Source organism: Ambystoma mexicanum, chromosome 11, assembly GCF_040938575.1.
Source record: "Ambystoma mexicanum isolate Mex_15411 chromosome 11, UKY_AmexF1_1, whole genome shotgun sequence".
NCBI classification, from domain to species: domain Eukaryota; kingdom Metazoa; phylum Chordata; class Amphibia; order Caudata; family Ambystomatidae; genus Ambystoma; species Ambystoma mexicanum.
In genome coordinates this window covers 229763934-229785945 of record NC_090934.1, presented here as the reverse complement: position 1 = coordinate 229785945, position 22012 = coordinate 229763934, and the positions used below count along the sequence as shown (strand labels likewise).

Genomic DNA, 22012 nt, shown 5'->3' with positions numbered 1-22012 from the left:
GTTGTAGGGAGGTTTTTCCCCAGGTGGACGTCCTTGTCCCCTCCTATGAGGTCCTCCTGCATATTAATACCTCTAGGGGAAAACTTGGGTAGTATCCCCAACTCTCTAGCCCTGTAGGAAAGGGCTCGCCTCTGGGGAGAAGTGACGAGACCTGGTGAATCGTCACACTACGAGTAATGAAGATTACCAGTAATTAGGGAATTATCTACTGAAAAGGAACAATCATCAAATCGCAAATGATTCGGCCAAAAAAGAGAGGACAAATCTAGGTGTTGGAACATATATTGTTTCCACACAGGTTCGTGGGGTTCCTAGGTTACACATTGATATGTGATGAATTGTCTCTGCCTTCTGATGCAACAACATTTTGCGGTGCCAATGGAAAGTCTACTGTCACCTTATGGAATGGTGGGTGCTGCAGGCTTTCCAGAGTGCTTAGAAAGCATTGTCTCCGCGTGATGGGTCCCAAACCTCATCACACTGCCTAACTTTATGGTCTACGGGGCATGGGGTTTGGGTTGTGTTTTTCGTTTCTAGTGGGAGATGTACTGCCTCTCCAATGGCTCTCCAGGATAAAGGGGCTGGTTTGGGATTTTTCATGGGAATATACTGGAATTGTGTAAACGGTGAGGTTTCTGAATGTCCAAGTTGGATCTTACTGGAAATTACAAGTTTATTAGGAATGCAAAACGGGAGCCTCCTGGAAATGTCAAACAGAGAGATTACTAAGAATACCCAATAGGCAGCTTCCAGGGAATCGCCCACTTGCTCTACATCTGTGTGTACTTTTACAAATCCCAGGCGAGAAGAGGTGATTCTAGAAAATGTAGGGAGCGTCTCATATGCACACACGAGGTGTTCCCCATACTGCCTGCAGATGGCAGCAGTTCACCTATGCTTGTTTACAAAAGGGGCAACGGAAGGTGCAAGGCACAGAAGGGTTACTACTGAACCTTCTGTACATTAGGTTTTCACTGGCAGCAGCTGTGTGACCCACTGCTGTTCCATTGCACTTCCTTTTCTGACAGATATGGAAAGGAATATATATATATATTTTTTAACTCGGACATGGGTAGCAAAAACTGGCACCTGGTAATATCTGTCACCACTTGCAATATTTTTTTAGGCAAAATATTGCCAGGCGCAAAGTGAACCCCATTGCATAGGAACTCGAAGAAAATGGTAATCGTTTTTGGTAGCTTGCTGAACCCATGCTTGGCACCCTTCTTAATTCGAATCTCCAGCTAGTGCTGTGCCCCCAGTTCCTTCGTGTGTGTATTGGCTACTTGTGTGTGTTGTGGGCAGCCATGCCAGCCAGCTACTGTGTCTCCAGTTAATGCTGTGCCCCCAGTTCCTTCGCGTGTGTATTGGCTACTGTTGTGTGTTTTGGGCAGCCATGCCAGCCAGCTACTGTGTCTCCAGTTGATGCTGTGGCCCCAGTTCCTTCGCGTGTGTGTTGGCTACTGGTGTGTGTTGTGGGCAGGCATGCCAGCCAGCTACTGTGTCTCCAGTTAATGCTGTGGCCCCAGTTCCTTTACGTGTGTATTGGCTACTGGTGTCTGTTGTGGGCAGGCATGCCATCCAGGTACTGTGCCTCCAGTTGATGCTGTGGCCCCAGTTCCTTCGCGTGTGGATTGGCTACTGGTGTGGGCAGGCATGGCTACTGGCGTGTGTTGCTAGGTCTGGAAAAGGTCCGCGGCTTTGCTAATGCCGGGACTGTCAGGACTCGCTAGCTATAGCCTTTTAGTTCTAGCCCCTGAGATTCTATCTGGGTCTGCAACCAAAAGACCCGGGGCTATAGCCACCTCAGCCCCCGCCCCTTAGCAACGCCTCTGGTATTGTGGGCAGCCGTGCAGGCAGCTTCTATGGCTGTGAACAGTGGTGTGGTTAGTGGCTGCATGTCTGCAAGAGACCTGCCTGATCCGCATCTCTGGGTGCACGTCCCAGAGCATAAACCGCAGACCCCTTCCGTCTAAAGGTGCATCAGTTAGTTTGCAGGAATTTATACTGTGGAGACTGTTTTCAGAGCCCAGCGCTGGACCCTGAAATATACCACTCTCCTGCCGATGAGGGTCTAGCATGCAGAGAGGGTGAGGGTCACCACCCCACACAGGCACACCCGCCACAACCTTACAGAACCCCATCCGCGCACGCACGCACACAGGGGTGCCAACTTTTGATTTTCTCTGCGAGAGCCGAACTACTCGCACTGATTGAAGTGAGGGTTCTGTATCCCATCCAGTGGGAAAAGTTGGGGGAGACATGACAGCTGAAGAAAAGGTGCCCCAGCCAAATGAATGGGGACAAAATGCTGTGCCATGAAAGTTGGGGGCGGGGGGACAAACACCCCTGCCCCCCTAAAATGACGCCCATGATCCCATCCCCATGTCGAAATAACCCATTCCAGAGCACGTTTTTCAGCAAGAATTGGAGAAAAAAAGCCATAGGGTTTGCAGGCAGGTCTAAACCTATAACATTTCAGCAACAGGCGCCTAACCTGCTGAGCTGTCTTTCCTCGGAATTCTGCTTTTGAATGCCCACCTTCCCCTTCTGTGCCTACCAAACAGCTCTGGTGCGTCCACCCCCTCCCCCACGCAATTAAGGGTCACGTGGTCCACCGAGGTGAGGCCTACCTACTCTGAAGTGAGCAGCACTTGCTCATTTTGCAAGATGCACGCGAACACTTCACTCCGCCTCAGCCCAGCAGGGGAGGAGCCAGACGCCCTGTCACGCCGAGCGATTTAAAAAGCGGGCAACAATCAAGGTTTCATTTGTTTCTCCTCCTGACACTACTGCCCCCGTGCGTCACGGAGTACGCGATCAACTGCCCCCGTATACTTGGCGCCTATGCACGCCCAGTCGCACACACACACTTAGAGTTTGGGAGAATCCAGGGCCATTTAGAGAAAGTGGAACGGTCCAAAAAATGAATGTCATTTTCGATTCCTGTGAGCCTTTATTTTGATTTTTTTTTATACAGCGCCTCAGGCAAAGGGAACTGCTTCGGAGCGCTAGGGAAGATGAGAGGGGTGGCTATTACTGAGCCCACCTATCGTGGCGTGCTGGGGAGGGATAGCAGGGGCATATTGAAGCCAATCAGTTAGTCAAGCTAGTGCCGTCGCATTCCTGCTGCAGTGGTGGCACTCCTGCGGCCGAAGGGTGAGACTCTAGGTCTAAGGGACCCTAAAGGTTTGAATCAGCGCTTTTTGAGGCCCTGAGGGGTATTGACCTCGTTGGGTCATGGAGTCGCGATGTCTTGGGGCGGGGGCAGAAGCAAGGGGTTGCTGCTTAGGGTTCAGTTTGCCGTCCTGCTTTATCCTGCCTTGAAGAGAAGGTGTGAAGTCTTTTCCTGCACTGTAAATGGTTCGCCTGGAGTCTCGGGCTCTGAGGAAGGGCATTCCCGAAATGGTGGCCGATGGGAGAATGTGCTGAGCTACCGTGGCTTACATTTCTGGACACAATAGCCCTATGTTGGCTAAACTATGGCTCCCTGGGGGTTTGTACCATTGTATCACATTAGTAAGGTGACCACGGGGTGAATTGTGACTGTTTTGGAAATGGCTTCCTAGCAAGGCCACAAATAGCAATTAGAGCAAAAGCTCCTTTATTTTTAACATGTTTTACAGTCAAAGCCAAATCACACCGTTTATATCCAGGGGAAGGACTGGAATTGCCCCCTTCCCCCACCATACCCCATACTCCCATTTTCCCACCACTGAAGTGTAGTCATGGCAGCCGTTGTTGGTTGTAGTCCTACTTTTATGTTGGTTGACTGTCCCGGTATTTTACAAATCTGATATTCTTTATACACAGGGCTTTAAGCGTGCCTGGGCTAGCCCGGACCAAGCTTCGGCAGGCTCCGAATTCTCGTTCTGAGTTGGGGCCCTGCCTGAGTTCACTAATCTCCCCTGGCAGCCCCAGCCCCTAAAGGACAAGGTTTTATTTCTAAAGCTTGAAGCTCTTTGTCATGTGCGTGAGCTTCAGGCTTCAGAAAAAAAATGCCTATCATCCATAATGGTGGCGCCGCACCTGCTCAATGATGACGCTGCCCCTACCCAACAATGGCCAGTGCCGACATTAAGGGTGAAAAGGCGAGGTGCTGTCCCCTGCCAGGAAAGCCTTTAGAAAATAAATGCAGATATCAGCACCCTCTCCATCAGGCAGGGGTCAAAGTGGGGGGAGGAACTAAAGGGTACGACATTCCTTTTACTTGTCGGGTAAGCCCGTCATCGTTCTCTTATGCGACCCGCAATACCATTCCAGGATGGTCTTTTTAAAAAATACTTTTAAAAAAAAAGCTATTTTCTCCCCATTGGGGGCTCGAACCTGAGCACTGCTGATTTCAAGCCAGTGCAAAATTGCACTGCAGTATCTCGCAAGTTCTGGGAGAGAATTATTTATTTCAATGGGCTGCTTTGGATACAAAAACCATTCCCAAGCAGCCAAAACACCCAGCTTGATCGCAACCCGATTATGAATGGCTGTAGGCTCAGACTTGTTAGCAGGCAATGGGAGGGTGTGTCTATGGCTGGCCATGTTCTTTATGAGGTGCAATGGAGGATGGTGTTATTTGTGACACTCGCTAAGGCAAATATCTGCATATCACACTGCACATGCTCTCCTTTTGTCTCAACGCCAGCAGTGATCTTGGAATAGCATCGTTATGAACATGAGCATGAGCCACTTCTCAGGTGTTCCTGCCCGGCTTCTGCACAGCGACCTCCATAGTGTGCAGAGCAGCTTGTAGCCCCTCCCATCAGAATGCAGCTCATGAAACTGCTCATGATGGGCCATTAGTCACTGAATGGTTTCGTGCCTGCATTCTGATGGAAGGGGAGATGCAATGGGGTGTGGGTAGTTGGTGTGCCCAAAAGCCTCTCTGCAGGAGTGCTTGTGACGTCACACATTACCTTTCATAGACGGCCCCTCCTGTGCCCCTCGTAAATTTGATTCCTGGTGATGCCACTGAGTGGAGGCAAGGAAGGACCCAGGTATGGGGTTTGAATGGTGGGAGGGGGTGACGGTCAGTATGGGGGAGTGGGAAGAAAAGGGGGTGGGGCAAAGGGAATGTAGTTCCACTACTTTTTTTTTTTACACTTCGACCACTGCCCCCAGGGGGCAGAGGGTGCTGATCTCTGCAATAGGCTGCCTGACAGGGGTGCCTGTAGTCCATTGAGCCAGGGCTGTGTCAAGGGGGTGTGGTCTAAGGGGCCAGCCGGCGACCCCTGTGCCATTAGGCCATGCCACTTAAGGCACTCATTATACAGGTAACTTTTTACCATGTTCCACGTGAGTTGGTGGACACTACATTAACAGGAGCCCGTGGAGGGCTTTCAGGCCCTGTGTGGGATCTGGTAATTTTTTTTAGGCCTAGAAGCAAGCTGATGGGCTGCTCACTTCTGTGGTAGTTGAAGGACGGTGCGTCAGTTTGCCTTTATGGAGCCCAGGGTTATAGCCACGCAGTAAAAAGGCTTTCCTGACCTCTGTTTTGTGGTGGAAAAGGACTGGAAGAATGTTCCTCAGAATAGGAAGATCGTGTTGGGAACTCATGGCTATGGTGCTCATTTGATGAACCTGGTTCAAAAATGACCCCTAAAATCTTAATCCACCTCACATATTTTTTAAAGGCTGTTTTCCTGCATAGTTTTCTATTGCCTAAGGGATGTTCCCCTTTTATTCCTAATCCATCCTCATTAATTACAGCGTCCCATCCCCCAGACCAGACTTCTGCACCTCTTATTGAAATTATAATAATTGTCTGCCTTCTAGATCTGGTGGCAGGTACATGTCAAACAAAAACCTCTCTAGTATATAAGTACACAAATCACCAGGTGGTTATTTTATAACACATGAATACAAATTCAAATATTCTTCCTTTAAATATGTCTTCTCATTTTGATTACATTTCTAAAATACATATACAATCAAACATATTTAATCGTTAATATAAAGTAATCAATAACCAACTTAACAAATAGTTGTTGTCTGTTCCAGCTCATCACATACAATCACTAACCACATTCCAATGCACGCACCCTATTGGCCTATACTTCATTGATATAAAAACTGTGACCAATTAATACTCAAAATCATTCAAACACCTATACCCCAGTGTAGGACTTTTAATGAGTATACATTAGGTGACTGTCTGTTTTTAATATTGTGTCTTAACGACTAAATATGTTTGATAGTATATATATTTTTAATGTAATCAAAATGCTATGAGATATTTAAATAAAGACTATTGAATTCTGATTACTATGTTACAAAATAACCACCTCGTGATGTTTGTCCTGATATACTTAAGTGAGGTTTTTGTTTGATGTTTGTCAATAAAGTAGGGGTAGCCTCTGTAGTCCAATACCCTGGCGCCTATATCTAGTCATTGAGGGCAGGTAAATGTCTAAAGATAAGCCATGTATGGTAGTGGCACATGACTGATGTGAGCACGCAATTAGGAAAGCCACAGTATTCTGATATCACACCAGCGTCAGATCTGTGGGAAGGTCTTGGCTATGACGGGCTGAATGTCTCCACAGCTGCCTTGTGGAACAATAGTCCGGATGCTGCCTCCTTTCATCTTCCAGTAGGAAGTGACACGCCTTCCCCGCCTAGTATATGGAAACTTTGCCCAGCAGGTCTCCTGAGAATGGTGCTTCAGAGGCAGCCCTGACATAACAAAGCCAACCTCGCAGCAGGTTGCAGATCACTGCAATGCCTTTGAAGCCCGCAGGCTTGGGAAGAGGGCAAAGTTGGAGTAGCCAGATAGGAAAGGTAGCCCTGAAGGGTCTCACCCTCTGGCTTTCTGTTAGGGTTCTCTACCTATTCCTCTCCCCTCGTTTCCTGCGAGCAAGGTGTTCAAGGTATGATCTCATAAGGCAAAAGGCCCTTGTTATACCAACATGTATTAGACCTCTTACAGCCGGCTTGCTTTAGAGCCATCCCCTGTGGCTGGCAGATTTGACTTTAACATTAGAGGTGCACCCTCTAACGCTTTAATTCATATATGGACCAACAAAAGAAAGGTACACTTTTGGACACCTGTTGGATGTGCCATCCATTCCAAGGTGCTTTGCCACAGAGGTAATGACAGAAGGCATTCAAAGCAGTGGAGAGCTCTGTCCCTTAATTATCCCCAGGACACAGTGGGGGTGCCGGCTGCTAGACCAAGGCATCTGCTGGCTGCACTGGAACCATGCACCTGTTCACTGAACAGATCCCCTATAGGTGCGTGGGAGTTCAGGACAACAGGACTTACCTTGTACCCAGAGGCTCTGGATTGGGCCTCCCAGCAACCCAGAAGTTAAGGAGAACAGCTTTGCGCCCCGATTCCCACGTTTAACACTTGTGAGCTACCCACCGACCCAGACATTGACTGCCTGGCCTAGGGTTGTTTGTGCCACTTGCCATTGCTGCTTGGTCGTCACTATGTACCAGACCCAGCTGAAAACCTACTAACCCAACATCGAATAACCGCCTCTGGAAGCTCCTAGAAGTTTGATTCAGTGCTGTTTCGAGTCCCCAAAGACAAGAATTTCGTACTATGATGAGGCCCTGTCCCTCTGGTCCACTCTTGAGACCACATTGACTTTTAAACCCTCTTCTCTACCTTTTTAATTCCAAGAAACTTGGATATTGACATTGTTGCCTGATCTGATTGCCTGAACACCCCTCCCTGCTCATCTGCTCAGAGAGCCCTTTCACCAAAGTCTGCATTCTCCGTGTTTCCATTTACAGGAGTGAGTGTTGCTAGTGTTTTCGCATTAGTTGCTACCATTTTATTGTTTGATTAAAAGTCTATATTTTTATGGAAACTTGATTGGACATTTGTTTATTTTGAAAACGTACTTGAGATGTTTGGGTTACCACTGTTATAATCTCATACCCCTCCTGAGCATACCGCACTGCCCATCTACCCAGTCAAGCCAACCCTCCTACTCCATCCCCCCTGCTACCTCCTCACCTGCACTCTCACCTCTGCCGAACAACATAGCTCCCCCGCTCCCATTTCACACTTCCCTTCTCTTGGTGCAGCAAGGGCAGCCCTGGCCAAAACCCTGACTTCCACAGTCCCCGCCACTCTCGGCCACACCTCATGGGTCGCGCAAAAGACAAAAAAATGCCCAGACCTCAGCCACCCAGGCCCCACTTAGCATCACCTGTGTTCCAATCCAGACTCCAATCCCTGCCACCTCGCTATAGGGCCCAAAACCTCCCCTACGGCACCCAGCCCAGTCTCCGCACTATTCCCCTCCTACCCCCTTCCCCATGTCCTCCTCAATCCCCCATGAGCTCCCCCCACGCTCTCCTCTGACGACCCCTTCCCCTCCACCCACCGTGACCACCCCATATCCTCACATGCCCTCCCCATGCCACCCGCTCCCTCAACCCACTGCTACCACCACCTCCTTCACTCCCTCTCCTCAGCAATCCCCACCTCGACCCGTCCAGCACTTGCAAACAAACCCCACCAAATCTCTTGCATCCTAATCAACGCTGTGCCAGTCTCTAAAAATAAATGTAACCTTATCTCGGACGAAAACCCAGATGTCCTTTTCATCACAGAGACCTGGTTTGCTGACGATTACAAGCCCATTGCACACAAGGGCTTCTCATCTGACTACAACCTTGTTCTTCGGAACAGATCAAAAAGGGGTGGGGGACTTGCAATTCTACACAAAAACCAATTTCCTCTGCTCATCAATCCTACCTCAACTAGCACCACAGACTATGAATCCCTTCTTGTAAAACTCCAACTCTCACCCTCCACCTCGCACAGCTTCGTACACATCTACAGACCACCAGGCTACAACGAAAACTTTGCAGACACACTCAGCAATGCTCTGACAACTATCTTCAACCTACATCCAGCACTCACCATACTAGGAGATTTCAACATCTGGTTTAACTCCACTTCATACCCCATGACACCGATCTTTCACAGACAACCTAGAAGCCTTCAACCTGACACCACACATCTCTATGCCCACCCACGCTCGATGCCGTCATTAGCACCAGAAACATCATATCCACACTGCCTCCATGCCCCCTAACATGGACAGATCGCTCATTCTTATTCTCCGTACTGCTCTCAACGGCAGCCCACAACCACACCCAAGGCCACGCTCAGCCACCACCACACCTCCCACCCCACTCTGGAACAAAGTTATTATCACCCTGGATCTAGCCAACTCCCTCCTCAACTCAACCCCAGCACTCTCTTTCTCCAGGAAGGCCCCCCCATCAAATGCTTCAACTACTGGCTCTCTAATGCCCTCGCACCCCTTGCCCCAACAAAACGGCACCCTCGGAGATCAGGCCCCACACTCGGGTGGTTCACCGCCAAACTCAAATCACTAAAACCCTCAAGCAACGTCTGGAAAGGACCTGGAGAACCATCCATGCAGCCCAGAACAAAACCGTCCTAGCAAAACTAACCAGAGCATATAGATTGGAAATCAGAAAAACAAAGAATGCATTCTGCGGGAACAGAATCTTGAACTCTCGCAACCCAAGCAAGGAATTGCTTAGAATCATTCCTGAATTCCATTCTCCGGGCTGCTCTACCCCCCCCACCCAACCCCCACTCCCTATGCGATGCCCTATCAGAACACTTCCACAACATCGCTATCAACAGACACTCTGCCATCATCTCTAAACTAGAAACAATGCCCATTCCCCGTCCAAACTCCCTCCCGACACAAACGTTTGCCTCTTTCTCTCTGATCTCACACAAAGAGTTCCTCTCGCTCCTAGCACAAAGCCACCCATCAGGCTCCCCTGAAGGCCCTTGCCTGCCCACCCTCCTCAAAAACACCCTATCCCCATCCTGTGCAGGCAGTGTTGCACGCTCAATCCTTAACCACTCCTCTTTATCAGGAAACTTCCTGGAAGCCTTACAATCCACCTACATCAAACCCATCCTCAAAAAACATATGCTCGGCCCACTCATCCCCAAGAACTACAGGCCCATTTCCAACACCCGTTTCATGGACAAACACATGGACCGCACAGCATGCAAACAACTCGGGCATTTCACTGAAGCCAACAACCTCCTTGTCCCTGCCCAATCTGGCTTCAGACTACTCTGAGAAACAGAGTCCTCCATGGGTGTCCATTGGGGATGACCTAAAAAGAACTGCGGATGCAAAAGGATGTGCTGTACTCATTCTCCTTGACCTCTCTCCCACCTTCAATACCATCGACCACACCATTCTCCTGGACAGGCTCCACTCTTTAGGAATCAAAGACACTGCCCTCACTTGGAGCTCCTCTTTCATCTCTAATCGCTCACAAATCGTGCTCCTCCCCCCTTTCACCTCCACATCCCGACCAGTGCCAAAAGGGGAGAAAGGATAGCTCTGGTGCAACATGTTTGTCCTGGAAGCAAGACAATGCGGCGCAACGCAGCTTCGAAGCCCAATCCTGCACTTAGAAACCACTCACTGTGGTATTAAGCAAGTTATAAATTAACAATAAAATAAATAAAAAATAAAAATGGGTCCCACAGGAAGCATCCCTATCTCCCCTTCAACATATATCTGAACCCTCTCCCCGCACTAATCTGCTCCCACAATCTCACCTGCTGCAACTATGCAGACGACACCCAGATGATCCTTAAAATCCCAAAATCACCAGGCTCCAACCGTGGAGATCTGACATCATGCCTCTCGGGTATTGACTACTTGATGACGACCAACCACTCTCATCCTCAATCCTGTGAAAACAGAAATCCTAGTCTGTGGGAAAACAGCCCTCTTTCCCAACCTATACCCTGGCCCCACTCCATAGCCCCCCAACCTCTACCTCTGTAATAAATCTTGCATGCACACGGGACAGAGACTTATCCTCTCCCAACACGTCAGCACTGCATCCAGTACCTGTTTATACCACCTACGCATCCTCAGGCATATTTGTCCATGCCTCACCTATCCTCATCATTTCTCTGCCATCATCTCCACCATCCTCTCCCGCTTAAACTATGCAAACTGCCTTTATTATGCACACCAGCATTTCAGCTATTGGTTGACGCACTACCTTTTTAAGCCATGTGCAACACTCACCATGCCATCCACAACACCGGCCTGGAATTCCTCCAAGACACCGTCACTCGCTACCACCCCTCAAGGACACTCAGATCTGGCACATCTCTCCTAGTCGCGCATTAGAACTGCACCAGACTGCGCGGATCCTTCTTCTTCGTCCAAGTGCAGTTCGTCTGGAACTCTCTGCCCTTGCACATCTGCAATATTGACAATCCTTTGGCATTCAGAAAGGCCCTTAAAACCTGACCCCTTCCCTTCCTCCTCTCGAAACCTCTCGCACTCTATACTGTAGATACGCGCACATAAACACTGGCCCAAACCCGACAACAGACCTATCCACTCAAACCTCCACGGATTCCGGCAGCTCTTGCAGCGGTACTGTGATACATTTACACACCCTCCCACAGATGATCGTAAATCGCGTCTCCATCAGGCTTTCAATTTAGGGAGGCCAAAACTGGCGAGACCAGCCAATCGCGGTGGACCTTGAAAATGACATCCAAGATGAACTCCCTCCGAGTTTAAGGTATGTATACCTTGCACCGCGTCTGTGGACATATGCCGCAGGCACGGCCACCCATCCATGCACTTAGAATGCAGCTATGCCTATGCAATTCCTGTTTAGCAGCTCACATAGCCGTCTACACTGAAACCCCTGACGTACCTCAACACCTCTGCCATTATTATACAGCAGCAACCTACAAAAAACCTCAGTCTAGCTCAGCACACATTGAATCGCCGGCACTAGCACTCTATCCCAAACTACCAACAGCACCCACCCACGTGCCTGACTTCCGGCTGCTTACTGGAGCCTTGTCAGCTTACCTAAGGCCTAACCTGGCAAAATGCAAACACACATCTTATAAATCAGCTCTAAGCCATACAAATGGGGAAATGGCGCTATATAAATGACGATTACAATACAATATAGCCTGCCTTCGGCATGTGGTACCTCACAAAGGGAAGAATTGGGATTCCTGCTGTTTTAGTAGTAGTATAGGGCTGAGTAAGCGGGTTTCCCACTACTCATCCCTGCACCCCTATAGAGCAGTAGTCGTTTCATTACAGTCACAAAGTAATATTACTAACTGTTTTCTTCAGAAAGGGTAGTGAAGGCATGGAACGGCTTTCTGCAAAGGTGAAGACTAAATGCAGTAAATATGCATAGAGGAGCCAGATGTTTTGGACTACTATGTCCATCAGCCCAAGCCAGCATCTTCCATGGTGTGGTAGCATAGGTTTGTAGTCCAAAAGCTGTGTTTGCAGAACACTGATGTAGTGGTGGTTTATGGTCAAAACTGGACTGATCTGGGAGTACTTACCTGTTGCCACTTTCTATGCATGTATGTGTTTTTTTTCTGATAGCTATAGCGTTAAGATAGCTCAGTGGGTTGAGCGCTCGCTGCTGCAATGTGTGTGGGAGCTGCAGTTTGCAGGTTCGACTCCCGGCAAGGTCAACTCAGCCTTTCATCCTGCTGAGGTTGATAAATGAGGACTAACACAGGTTAGGTGATGTGTGTATATGTGTTCGATATGAAGCGCTTAAGCATAAGTGCTATATAATAACACATCATTATCGTTTGACCTTAGACGTCTGCTAGCATTCACAGTAATTTGCTAATATACGCCTATACGCACTGATATTAATGATACATATGGTGATCCATTCTTGTATGAAATGTATATCACTTTACAGTGATATCGTAACCATATATTTTGTAGTGTACCTAGAAACAATGCTATGTGATGCCACTTCCTGTTTTGTCAAGTGGTGAAAGGTCATGTTCCATCACTTCCTGTGATGTCACTTCAGGGTGGAGTCAAATGACATCACTTCCTGTAATGTCATCAGAGGTCAAGGACCATGTGATGTCACTTCCGCTACCCCTGGCATTTTGGTGAAATGACGTCCCTGTGTGCATGCATGGTTATTCATTACTGGGGTGATCACGTGCTGTGCTGTGTGGTGTACATATGGTGGGGATACTCTGCTAACCTGACCTCTACCTTTCGCTCTGCAGGTCACCCTTAGAATGGGCTGTGTCCAGTGCAAGAAGAAGAGTTCGGATAAGTCTCAGGCGGACAGCGGCAACGGGCTGAGTGGTGCAAACCCTAATGTCCGCTATGGCCCTGACCCCACCGGGCAAAACCAGACAGGCAACTTCACCCGCATTCCAGATTTCAACAACTTCCCTACCCCACCCGTCTCTGCTGCCATGCCGTTCGGGGGCACCAACCCATACCCCAGCAATGCCTCCCAGATGCGTGCGGCAGGCATTACAGGTTAGCAGTGCCAGAATATACCTGCACCATGTTCTGTGATTCTCTGGAGTGTGTTAGTAACTGTGTTGCCGTATGTGTGACTTGTCGGGTACTAGTAAGATGGCACACAGCTACAGGTTCTTGGGAACTTTAGCACTTGAGTTATATGCAGCTCTGATGTCATGTTCAACGAGTGTAAAATATGGCACTTGTGCAATGGTGTGTAGTTTGGCTGACCCTAATTGGTGAGTATGAACTTTCTGGCGCGAGTGAGATAGTGCACAAATCAGAACTCAGTTCTATTCCTTGAATCTGATCCTGAATAATTGAACAATTGGGTGGATCTAACTACAATAGCATTAACGCAATGTGACGATGGACCCTGTGCAACGGTGCGCACGTCTAATAGCACACCCACTGGCGTCATGTGTAGCATGGTGTACGCATCCGTGTTTCCTTCTCACTGGTCCATTAATGTTCTATGCTTCTAATGACATGCATATTATTGTAGCCTATTACCATATCTACTTGTTGTACAGCACCCAGCTGCTTCACAGCTAGGTTTGTGCTATCTGAAATCCAATACGTATATACATACCTACATATTTCATGTACATTCTTTGTTATTGGGAAATGGGCAGATCACATATATGGAATCAAAACGAAACTCCAGCTGAACCAGGGCTTGCCTAGTCAAACATCCAAGTGGTCCGTGACTCACTCTTTTGGTAGCTGGGCCTGTGTTCACGGCTATCACCACAAAAGCTTACGGGTATGAGTCAGTTCTTGACAAACACTTGTGGAGGGAGTCGTGAAGGCACCCAATCCGGGCTTCCCCTCCCTTAATACATACAGAAACCTGAGGCATAAATAATTACACACACAGAAAACAAAAACACTTCAACTTTGTTTGGGATTAGATTAAAAGGCCAGAGTCAGGACATTATTATTAATTTAAAATGTAAATTTGTAGGGCAAATCTCCATAAGAAGAGAACACCTACTTTCACTTTTCACCAAAGTGGTGGCTTGACCTGAGGTACTGGTCATGAATGAATACCATTCCATCCATGCCATCGACTCCATCTTGCCTGTGGTGCAATTTTTCGTACCTCAGTGTTTTCATTTGCTCAACTGAACCATCCAAAGAAGCCGGCTGGACTAGAATTTAGAATGACGGTGCTTGTGCCACTAGGGGCCTCAACTTGTACTGCCACATTTGCAAAGTGTCCCATAACTAACAAAAACCAAGCCTAAAAGCTGCCCGAGTCTTCCGTGTGGCTAGGTCAGCAAACATTACAGCTGTGTTTGCCGAAGTGTCTGGATGAGGCATTACGTTATCCAGGGCCTGGCGTGATGTCCTTATCTATGGTTGTGCGTTTCCATGCCCTCGGTCTCTCGTCCCTAGCCTCAGCCCTAGCCTTACCAATGGTATCTTTCTCGTAGCCTAGTGGGCAGCCATGACTTCAGGCGTCTCGGGCTTGCCTGCTCCTCCAGTGTACTAGGTCGCCTGGGCAGAGTGTTCCAGAGGCTGGTGCCCATAACTGCATGGGAGGCCCTCCCTTGGCATGTGGTGGCCAGGGGCCCCTCCAAGGGGTGGCCAAGGGGGGGCCACGGCCACCCTTATAAAAGCACGCCCCCCCCCCACTGGCCCATTCATTTATGTATGTTTGTTTGGGTGTGCCACCCCAAGACTTCAAGTGAGGCCACCCCTATGAAATATGTTTGGGGGCGCCACTGGTGGTGGCATGCGTGTAACACACTGCTGGCATTGCGTGGAAACGCATCTTCTGCCACTTCTATCCCTCCCTCGCGCGAGCTTTTTGATCACCTTCTACCTCCCCCTCACATTATTGTACAGTGTCGTCCCTGCTGTTTCCCTCGTCGTCGTCTTCCCTCGCCCCCGCGCACTCTCACATTGGCTATTCCTGTGGGTAGCCACTGACCTGCTGTCTGAAAAGATGGTTCCGCTTGCAGTGCCTGCCACCCACATCCTTCATCAGAGAAGTGCTCTTACAAGCACCTGGACTTAAATCCCTTACTAAAACTCTGCCATGGCGTTGCCCTGTTTTTATTATTATTAATATTAGGACATTTAGTGAGCGCAGATCTAGCTTCAGGAAGAAACAGAGCGCTTTACGAGTCACAGGGGGAAGAGCACATTGAGTGAAGCAGGGCCACAGGGAAGAGGGGTGGGCAACTTGGCAGCGAGGGATCTAGAAGCAACACGGGAGGAAACCGGGGGGAGTAGATCCAGGCCTCCAAGTCTACAAAAAGCACTCTCAAGCCAGGGCGCTGCTGCAGCCCACCTTTTATCTAAAGGCATCACCTTTTCTTTTATGTAAACCGAAGTACTGACACCTGCAAGCAGCCTGTGTAACCGTGCAGTGCTTTGGCTACACGGGCTGCCTGATGACTCTGTACTCATAAACGGGAGGAGGGCCAGACTGCCCAGCTCTCCTTTAGTTTTCGAGTAAAGTCATCACGCAGCATGAAGCCCTTTGGCTTCACGCTGGGTGGTGTCCATTTACTCAGAAACAAAAGGAGTGCTGGGCAGGCCAGCCCTCCCCTGATTCTGAGCACAGAGACATCAGCAGTAAGCAGGCCTTTCATTCGAGGAGCCTGTGGTTAAAGCGTTTCCTGCAATGCAGCTGCATGAATGAAAGGGCTGCCTGTTTCGTGTGAGCTGGGGCACACTGGTGTCACACCTTTTTGTGCGCCCAGCCCCTTCTTTTGTTGAAAAGGAGGGGCTGGGCACATCAAAGGTAATAATGCCAGTGCGCCCCAGCTCTACTTCTTTTACCAGCTTCTCCCCCATAGGCGAGGGGGTGCACTAATCGGGGGCGTGGCCTAAGTACACACGTTCTTGGGCCACACACCCTAACGAGAGCCCCCCCTCAATTTCTAATCCCACTTAAAGCACTGAGTAGATCGCTCAATCTTAGGTTTGGTGGGGAGTGGAGAGGGTGTGTAGAAGCTATTTCTTGAGTCCAATCCAAGTGAACACCACCATTTTCTGAGATGTGGTGATTTCGATATTTGAGAACCACCCTGGATCGGTCGAACAGCTAAATGGTCACCAAGGCCTAGTATTGCCTAATATTTATAAAACCCAAGGGGGGTGTATAAAAGCAAGTGAGAAGGGACTTAACAGCTAGCGTTACAAACGTGTGTGTAGGCACTGCAAGCAATCCCAGCATATAGCCAATCACAGGGCAGTGGGGCAAACTGGACTGGGGCAAAACAATCAGAAACTGAGCAGATGAAAGACTAAAGGTGTCTGACAGTCCAGAGGTCATGTATTCCTTTGAACTTTGTTGCTCTCTCGTTAGAATGTTATTCATATTCTTGTAGACCCTGTTACTGGGTCCCCTCTTTGTGCACTGCTCTCTTACTTCGCATCTAGTCTCAATGTTCATCCACGCGTACCAGGACCAGCCTATCACCCTCATGTTCGTGTGGATAGCTCACTAGAACTCTGCGACCTGCAACCAAACCAACTCTGGTCTTCCGACTTCTGAGTTTGAGCATTGAGTACAAATACATTTGGTAGTAAACACAGTGCTTTGAAGAAGTAGGAATCTTGCACAAAGTACTATATAATCACACAATAATAATATCCTACATTCAAAACGGCTCCACCACCTCCTTCCTATATAATCTAAGGGAGGTGGGGGAATGGGGTTTTAATAGGATCTATGATTTGGTCGTTTTTTTGGCAGCAAATATATGTGGTGGGAGACCCTTCACAACCCCGCGATGACCCATATATTTGCATCCAAATGCGGTCTAACAAATTTGACGAATTCAAATTCGACATATTCCACTGCGAACAAACCTCCCATTCCATTTTAATAGACAGTCCTTTGTAGCCTGGTAAACCACGAGCTGGATTTTCTTTCTGGATCAGGATTCTGTGCAGCGCTGAGAAAATTGACGATTCTCAAAATAAGATGGGGACCTTGCTTTGCAAATGGATGTCAAATAATCACGCAGCACGAGAGGCCTTCAACGCAGAGACAGTTTCAAGACTTCAAACCTAGTGAGTGTGACTGACCTCTGGCACTCATTGCTGTGTGCAGCCTTGTCGCTGCTCTGTCCTTCAACGAGTGTGATAGTGCATGGTGTGAAGCAGAAGATCTAACTGCGTTCAAATACATTTTGTGAACATGAACGCTAGCGCTGTGGTGCGCAGCTGTCCAGTGTAATGACGTTGGCCTCGCTGCGCATGGCTTTGTAAGAGAGGAGGGCAGGTTGTGTTAGTCAGATAGCGGGAAGGCAGATGCAGAAACCTTTGGGGTTGATGGATGTGTGCCTTAGCACCCTGAAGCATATGGAACTACCAATAATGATCTCAGACCCAAATAACCAGACAATCTCAAGAAATATGGCAAAGTACTACTTTATTATCAGCTTTAATAAAGTATGGCAATCTGGGGAACACCAACTGCAGTTCACACACACACATTCAATTTGGTTTTACAGAGGTTTTATAACCCAATGTACGTCAGCTATGATGTCATTCTACATGGCAAACTGTAAAACTTATCGAAGGGATGGATTGGTTAAGGGAACATGGATACCTATATAAAAAATAAGTATTAGTAATATTACTGGATGCCCCTTATCTGGTAGGCACACCTTGAACCACCTCAAAATACGTATAATACTGGTTGTCGCAGAATATAGCAACAGGTTGGCCCGTGCAACATTGTATAGCATCTTGGCCCATAGACCCTCTCATTGGTTGGCTTTCTCACCCAACCTTGGACTTTTGGCTCGTCAGCAGCTCCTAAGAAAAACGAAACCCAGGTGCCCAGAGCAACATCAGACTACTACCCACTTGTCCAATTAGTCCATCATCTCTCATCAGTCAGGCCCCAAGCCAAGGCTTCTCGGCTTCTCGTTTGTAGTTGATCTTGCAGCCTGTTCTCTGCTCTGGGACTTTTAAGGGGGTGTAGGTACACCATTATCTTCGTCTAGAGCTTAATGAATAGCCTTGTTTTCAACTTCTGAATCACATGTGAATAGTCAACGAATGCGTCCATTTCGACCTCTTATTTACTGCTATTTGATTTCATTGTAGTGGGTGTCATTGCTCCTCTTGGCCTCTGGAGACTTGATCACCCCACATTGCATATGCTATTCGCATCTTTCATTGTCCAACACGTGGCACTTGCAGGTGTTTTCTTCTTACTTAATCTAAGAGAAATATGTCTTACGTCCATGGCTTATCCCCTTGACTCCCTTTGTGCCTTGCAATTATTCCTTTATATGGCATCCTTGATCCCAGGCCAATAGACTCATCTTTATTTCTTGCACAAAGCTGTTTTTCCAGCGTATCCCGACTCTGCAGCCCTGGTCTGTCTTTGAGGTAGCTTCATTGGTTTCAACACGAGTCCGACGTCCATCTTTTCAACATGGTCGCTTTATCCATGCTATGTTTTATACTGTAGCAAGCTTCTATATGTCTCATCTACCTTGCGTTTCTGCGTATATACATTTACTTCATCTCTACTCACTAATTTCTTAAATGCTCATGATTTCTTCATATTTGATTACATGTTACTCTTGTTACTTTGGTTACATCTTTAAGTATTTGCATATCGTGTCAGTGTCTTTGTAGTCTTCCTTCATGACGTCACTCTTCCCTCTTCTGATTTCACTTATCGTTCTTCGATGACCAATGGTGTGTGCAGACATCCTTCCACCCTTTCAGTGCCAGGGTACATTCGGTACAGTTGTCGGAGTACATAATGTCTCTCATACACGCGATGCGGTATTGGGATTATACCTGGTGCCTCACATAGAGCTCTCCTCCTACTATTCCAATATGATGGTGGTGAGGGGGCGGGAGCGAAGGATGACGTATCTACCTGCTCCTCTACAGATGCATGCCAGAAGTGCCCATTTCCTGTGTGTCAATATGAAAATCTCTGTTTGGGGTTGGTACGGATTGGGCTGATTAGCCATATGGGCAGCCCTCCGATTGAGGAGTGCAAAGATTGACATCACGGTTCTTGATAGGAGGTGGGTAGGGTCTGAATCTGTTAGTACACTAGACCTGATGATGATGATGATGATGATGATGATGATGATGATGATGATGATGATGATGATGATGATGATGATGATGGTGGTGGGGTGGACAGGGGGAGGCAAGTTAGGGTGTTGTTTCTTCATGGTTCACTGTTGTAGATTTCACTGAGATTCAGGACCATTGTCGCACAGCAGAGGATCGATCAATTACCAGCAGCGGCATTAAGTATGGTGCCCAGTGACCGTGCAACCCCTTGCACACAAGTACTGAGATGAGAAAGATACATTTGTGCTCGTAGTCTAGTACTGAGGTGGGGCTCTTGCATTGCTTTCTGGTGGGAGGGCATGACCCATGTTTTGGTAGATGGGGCTCGGGCTTTAATCAATATTAATGAACAGTAACCTTCACCCTCTATCCTCTCACCTCATCCCCTGCTGCTTTCCCTTCACAGCTGGTGGAGTGACACTCTTCATTGCCCTGTACGACTATGAAGCCAGGACCGAGGACGACCTCAACTTCCTGAAAGGAGAGAAATTCCATATCATTAACAACACGTGAGTGTCCGGCCTGGGCAGTGCCAGCCACTGGTGCGTGGTAGTGGCAGGGCGTCTGGTCAAGCAAGAGATCTGAAAGGCAGCAGGGCATGGGCTCATTCCTGGCTGGGCTATGGACACTCTGGGCCTGATTTCAAGCCTGGCGCTTGTGGTAAAGCATCGTGTATTTTAGAAAGCTAGATGTGCTGCACCAGTGGTAGAAGTGGGAGGGAGCGGTTGGGAGCGCTTCTCCGCTGCTTTTTATTTTTATTGACGTTTTACTGTTCCTATGCTTTTATTGTAAAAGGAAACCGTGCCGGAATGGTTTCTTCTTAAAATAAGTGTAGGAAGAAGTTGAACCTTGCACTTGAGTGCACTGCACTGAAAGTTCCCTTAAACAGCAGGTGTGTTTGTTTGGGGGGCTTGGATTGCACGTGGGGAGAAGTGGCGTGATGAGGTTTGTGGGGAGCGGGTGTAGGCCAGCGGGGGACATTGTTCCACTGCTTCTTTTCGTACACTTCGACCACAGCACTGCACAACACTACGAGTTTCCTTAAAGAAACTCGTGTTTAACGCCTGGTTTTCTATGGAGGGCGTTATCTCCACATGAAGCGTTACTCCATGCGGTCATTACCACATGCGGTAAAAAAATCCTTATGGATTCCAATGGGACTCCAAAATGGGAAATAATTTAAGGGGTCCACATGACTCGGAATCATGCGGACCCTTAACATAACTGCATGCTTTCTGCATGCAGTAACAGTATTTTCGTGTGGGTGTATTCCGTTTGGCTAATACAGCCAAACTTGTAATCAGGCTCTGTGCGTGACATCAGGCAATTATTTGTACAATGTATTTTTGATTAAATACAAGCAGCTTTCATGCGAAAATATGTACTTCTAAGTCTCCTGCCATTGCCGGTCACTGCTCATACCGCTCTCCATATCCCAACCAACCTCTCTGCTGTTCTCCAGACTTAGTAGCTTATCCTTAAATGCCCTCACTGTGTACTGGGACCACTGGGTGGCGAATGGCAAGCGGGCGGAATGACTACCTTTCACCAGGGAGGCCCCATTCAAGCCCTGGACTTTGCTTTTCCTTTAGTTTGAGATACAGGAGTTTTAGCCTGCTCATACTTTATTGAAAACGCCGAAGTTATCATGGACAGCACTTTGCAGAATAGCATTTGAACACATGTTAGTATGTAGCACCTCCCAAAATGAACCTACAAATGTACTCCGGCGAGGAGACGTATTTGAATGCATCTTTTTCACTCTGAAGATGACTTGATGCCTTGCATCGTTCCAATGTTTCGGCATCCTGTCCTAAAGTGAACAGAAGGCAACATTGTATCACTGCACTGCACAGGAAACAATGTAACTGAAATGAGCATGTCTACTTATATCCACCCCTCTCACACACCTTCAGCAAGTGAGCAGGAGAGAGAGAGACATTGATCGACCTCCAGAGAGAAAGAACAATTGATGGCTCCAGAGACAAATGTCAATGTCAGTTATATGGCGTTCTGTTCTGTGCTGTGCAGTGGTACGATGTTGGGTATTTAATTTCAGACACAAAGTAGCCTCAACTGAGCCATGGCAAGCTTCAAGTTGTCAATCTATTTCTCTTACTTTGTAAAAGTTGCCCCAAAGTGGCACGATTCATTGTGCAATGCCTCACCACATCTCCCCGCTTGAATACATTTCATTTGGGAGTTCATTTGGGTGGCTAATTACATTCGGTGTAATGCTATTCTACACTGTGCTACCCCAGATTACTTCAATTGAATACAATGGAGCATGCATTATATTTTATTAAAAACATTGACGTGACCTTTGAAGTCACATTTAGGGGGTTTTCCGTGTACTGCTGTGTTTCCAATCTAGGTTTTTTCTCCCACTGCTTAAGTATCTCACATTTGGCCCATTTGTGTTGGTGAGCCAGGTCTAACTTTTGGCCCATCTGTGTTTGGGAGCAATATCTCGCACGGATGGACTTCCGGGCACAGGTAACACATCACCCCTGGAGGAACCCGTGGGGGTGGTAATTGCTACACACCAGAATGAATGACGGGGGAAGGGATATGGGCCCCAGTTAGTCAGAACAGCTGGGGTAGAAAAGGGTTCTGCCACT

The 22012-nt window shown here is 48.0% G+C and overlaps 1 protein-coding gene across 5 annotated transcripts in view; it reads left to right on the top strand.

Moving 5' to 3' along the window:
- The window catches only part of FGR (FGR proto-oncogene, Src family tyrosine kinase), a 367556-nt gene that overhangs the window by 278508 nt on the left and 67036 nt on the right, over nt 1-22012 (top strand). For all 5 annotated transcript variants that reach the window (XM_069622908.1, XM_069622907.1, XM_069622909.1 and 2 more), the window contains 2 exons: nt 13067-13328; nt 19798-19900. In XM_069622908.1, coding sequence (XP_069479009.1) covers nt 13067-13328; nt 19798-19900 — 365 coding nt within the window. The remainder of the gene's footprint in view (nt 1-13066; nt 13329-19797; nt 19901-22012) is intronic.